Here is a 3,893-nt window from a genome sequence, read left to right as displayed (position 1 = left end):
TGCGGAGGCGGATCCGACTCGGTCGGATCCGACTCAGTCGGATCCTGACACTCCAACGGCAGCAGAAAGTGTCAGTTAAGATAGTTCAATACTATATCTTAAAAGTCACGTAATTTTCCATTTGTTCATCCAGATGGAAAACTCGGATTCCGACGACGGAGGTGGACCTGCTGCCCAGAGCGGAACTGAGATGGATCGATTGGCTCATGAAGATGATTTCTATCGATTTGTAAATAACCTGAGTGAAGAAGACTACAAACTTATGAGAGATAACAATTTACTAGGCAGTCCAGGAGAAAGCACAGAAGAAGAGTTGCTGAGAAGACTCCAACTAATTAAAGAAAACTCGCCACAAACCTCACATGACAATACAGGTACATTTTGCTTTTGGGAGAAATAGAATGGGATGGATGAGGAACTTCATAAGAGTAAATGTCAGCCAAAGATTATACAGAAGTAGCACAAATTAACTTGTTGTTAAGCAACTTCTCATAAAAAAGAACTGGCATTACTTGATTTTTGGTGAGAATGTCAAGTTATTTTTTTCCCCATTCACATTTGGGTTGTTTTAATTGGGAAACAGTGTGAAATAGCCTATTGATATTTTTCTTGGTTTTCCACCTCACTTGAAAGTTCCTCCTATGTCTTGAATTATTTCTTCTATATAGACGTGTGACTTTATCACCAGCGACAAGAAATATTTCATACTCTTTTAAACAAGTGGTTCTCAACTGAGGGCAGTTTTGCTTTCCACGCCTCCTCCCCTCCCTCAAGGGACAGCTGATGATGTCTGGAGATATTTTTGGTTGTCACAGGTGGAGGATGAGTGTTACTGGCATCTGGTAGGCAGAGGCCAGGGATGCTGCCAAACATCCCACAATGCACAGGATAACTCCCCAAAACAAAGAATTATCCAGGGCCAAAATGTCAATAGTGTTAAAGCTGAGAAACCCTCCTCTAACTTCAGGTCTGGTGCTTCTCTCCTAGTGTGAAGTAGAGAATTTTACTATCTAATGAAGATAACCGTAAATGTATAATAATAATCTATATATATTTATGTATATAGTGAATATATATTATAGCAAATATATATATTATATATATAGTAAAAACTATAGTGGTTTAGTTCTTGAATATGGCCTTATATGTACTATGCTAGGTTCAGTCTATTCATTTGATCTGACCTTCAATTTCATGTCAATTCAAAATCTTGGTAACACTAAGTATTCAAATACTTTTAAACCTATAAACCTTGTTTATATTTGGACAATGTCTACAATAGTCATATTTCAAAACAACTTTATGTATTATCAAAAGCACTTAAGAGCCTAGAAGAAGTAATGTTGTAGACTAATGAGAATTAGACAATAATGTAAATTGAACTAAAATACTAGCACTGTATCTTAATTGTTTAATTGCATTGGTGTTTTGACAGTGGAAAATGTCTTAAAAATTGTTGTTGACTGAAAAAATGTCTCAACATCCCTCCCACAGTGGCATACAAGGCTGTGTATATGATAAAATATTGAAAATAGACTTTCTCTAGGTTCCCTTTTTAAAAAAACAATTCTCTAAATTTATCCAGGATTAGCTCACTCTTTTCAGATGGAATTGAAACTTGCCTGTCTTTACTTGTAAATCTAGACAGTGTATTTTATAAAATATCAACTCTATAAACATGAAATCTGTTTATAAGATCTTAGTATTTAAGTTCTCATTTTTTTGTTTTTGAAACAAAGTTTCAATTGCTATTTCATGATGGTTCTAATTTCGGTAGTTCCTTTCCGCCTCCTCCCCACCTTTTTGTTAACAGGTGGAGAAGACTCTTTGGATAACGTGTCCAATGGTGACTATGTAAAAGACTGGCTCAACTCTTTCGAACCAACTGAAAATATGACAAGTGGGCAAAGAGAAAGCCAATCTTGGAGAGAAGTTAGCCAGATTCACCCAAAAAATGACGATTTCAGATTCAGTTCAGAAATGAATTTTAACCTTAATAATGAGAGCCCAAATCCAGAGAATGACTATGCACCATCTACAAGGCTTCCCAGAGGAGAGGAAAACAGCCAAAGGCAAGTGGAAAATCCAAGATCTGAATCAACACGTAGAAGACCATCCAGATCAGAACGAAGTACAACTGAAGCATTAATGGAAGTCCCACCTACCAGAGGTCAGCGAAGAGCAAGAAGCAGGAGCCCAGACGGTTTGAGAACCAGAGCAAGAACTGAAAGCTGGTCACCTCTAAAATCACCTCCACAATATGAAATTTTCCAGAGATTTTGTCATAGAACACCATCTCAGACTTTTGAGCCACCTCTGGTAAATGAGACTCAGAGATTTTCTAGAACTCAGCACCGAGAAACATTGAGACAGCAAATAACTGGACTTGAGTTGCAAAATAGAGGTCTTTTTGCAACTTCTGGAACTAGGAATGCTATTCAAGGAGAACGTTCCCCAGACACAACAAGCATGAATGGTGAATCTTGGGAACTGAGACAGATAAATCCAACCATACCCTTCGAGCTTGAAGTAGGACACGTTCATCCAGGAGCGTACCCTCACAGAGACAGCACAGCTAGTAGAACTCAGTTAACATCTGAGACACCAAACAATACTATCACTTTAGAAAGTGAACATGGAGGACTTGGGTGTATGTCTTCACATTGTGAGCAGGCAGATGCGAGAGCTTATGTCAGTCCCGTCAGAATTCCCGTTCATAGAATTTCAAATACTGGCTTAAATGATACAATACCTGTTGCAGTGCAGAGCACACTAAGTCAGACAATGACAGGATTTAGTGACTCAAGTAACCTTACGGACAGTTACAGTGATTTAGAGCCTAGTGTCTCACCACCAAGTCAAAACATGGAAAGGGCAGATTCACTAATTGGAACAGATGATTCTGCTGCTACTAGCAGTTCTGGTTCTAATCCATATCCTTGCTGTGATTCCCACTCTACTTCCACACTGACTGCTTGTTCAAGTTGTGCTTACATTTCTAGTTCTAGTTGTACATCTATTTGCAGTTCCTGTGACGAAAATTCAGAAATTAGCTCACTGCTGTTTGAAGGCAGTGATATAGGAAGTTTATCATCAGATTCGCCATCAGAGACCAGGCAGGAGAGTAGACAAATGACCCCTATAACATTTGATGAAAGTGACTCTTGGTCCTCCCTTAATGAGGACCGGTTTTTCCTCTTAAATGAAGATGATTACCAATCTACAGGACTCACCGTAGCACAGACTGACAACTTGGCGTTAAGATCTTTTTCTGAAAACAATCCATCAAAATCCTGTAGCATTTGTATCACAGAGTACACAGAACATAGTGAACTATGCATCCTACCTTGCTCCCATGAATATCATGTCCACTGTATCACTCGCTGGCTGGCTGAGAACTCGACCTGTCCTATTTGTCGCAGGGAAGTAGAAGATTCTGGAGAGGGAGAAAATTCTAATTGAGATCTGAATTCTCAGCTATATAATCTGCTATAGAGATGGACAAACAGTTGTCTGCCACCTGCCATGTGTCCACTTTTGGAGTGATGCTTAAATATAAGAATCTGAATCTCATCTAAATCTGAATCTAAATGTAATAACCTGAACTGAATCAATGGTTCCTGAAGGAACTATTGGACTTCCCCCAATTTCGGATCCAGAATAAAAAGAAATATTAGAAAACCAAATAATATTGTCCTATTTGACAGTAGAAATGAATTTCACACCATAGCAGGTCACTGAATTTCAATAGAAACCTAGCAGGTACACTAGGTTGGGATGTTCCTGATTCCATGAGGGAAATGTCTTAATATGATATAATCAATCCAGATAGATTCTAGTAGTCTTACTTAGTCATGTAAATCCCAGACATCTCATAGCCCTGTCCTATCTTG

At 38.5% G+C, this 3,893-nt stretch overlaps 1 protein-coding gene across 1 annotated transcript; it reads left to right on the top strand.

Moving 5' to 3' along the window:
• LOC106845117 (E3 ubiquitin-protein ligase RLIM-like) lies at positions 1-3,595 on the top strand. Its single transcript, XM_014862986.3, has 2 exons — positions 1-374; positions 1,814-3,595. Exons 1-2 carry the CDS (start codon positions 134-136, stop codon positions 3,460-3,462), a joined length of 1,890 nt encoding a protein of 629 aa, XP_014718472.3. The 5' UTR covers positions 1-133; the 3' UTR covers positions 3,463-3,595.
• The last annotated feature ends 298 nt before the right edge of the window (positions 3,596-3,893 follow it).

Source organism: Equus asinus, chromosome X (assembly GCF_041296235.1).
Source record: "Equus asinus isolate D_3611 breed Donkey chromosome X, EquAss-T2T_v2, whole genome shotgun sequence".
Taxonomy (NCBI): Eukaryota; Metazoa; Chordata; class Mammalia; order Perissodactyla; family Equidae; genus Equus; species Equus asinus.
Note: the sequence above shows the minus strand (reverse complement) of the source record. Positions and strands in the feature narration are given on the sequence as shown.

What these genes read in the sequence shown, in the direction of transcription:
- LOC106845117 (XM_014862986.3), top strand. Translation starts at nt 134, where the DNA reads ATGGAAAACTCGGATTCCGACGACGGAGGTGGACCTGCTGCCCAGAGC. An exon ending in AACCTCACATGACAATACAG is followed by an intron (nt 375 to 1,813) that starts GTACATTTTGCT and finishes TTTTGTTAACAG; the next exon opens with GTGGAGAAGACTCTTTGGAT.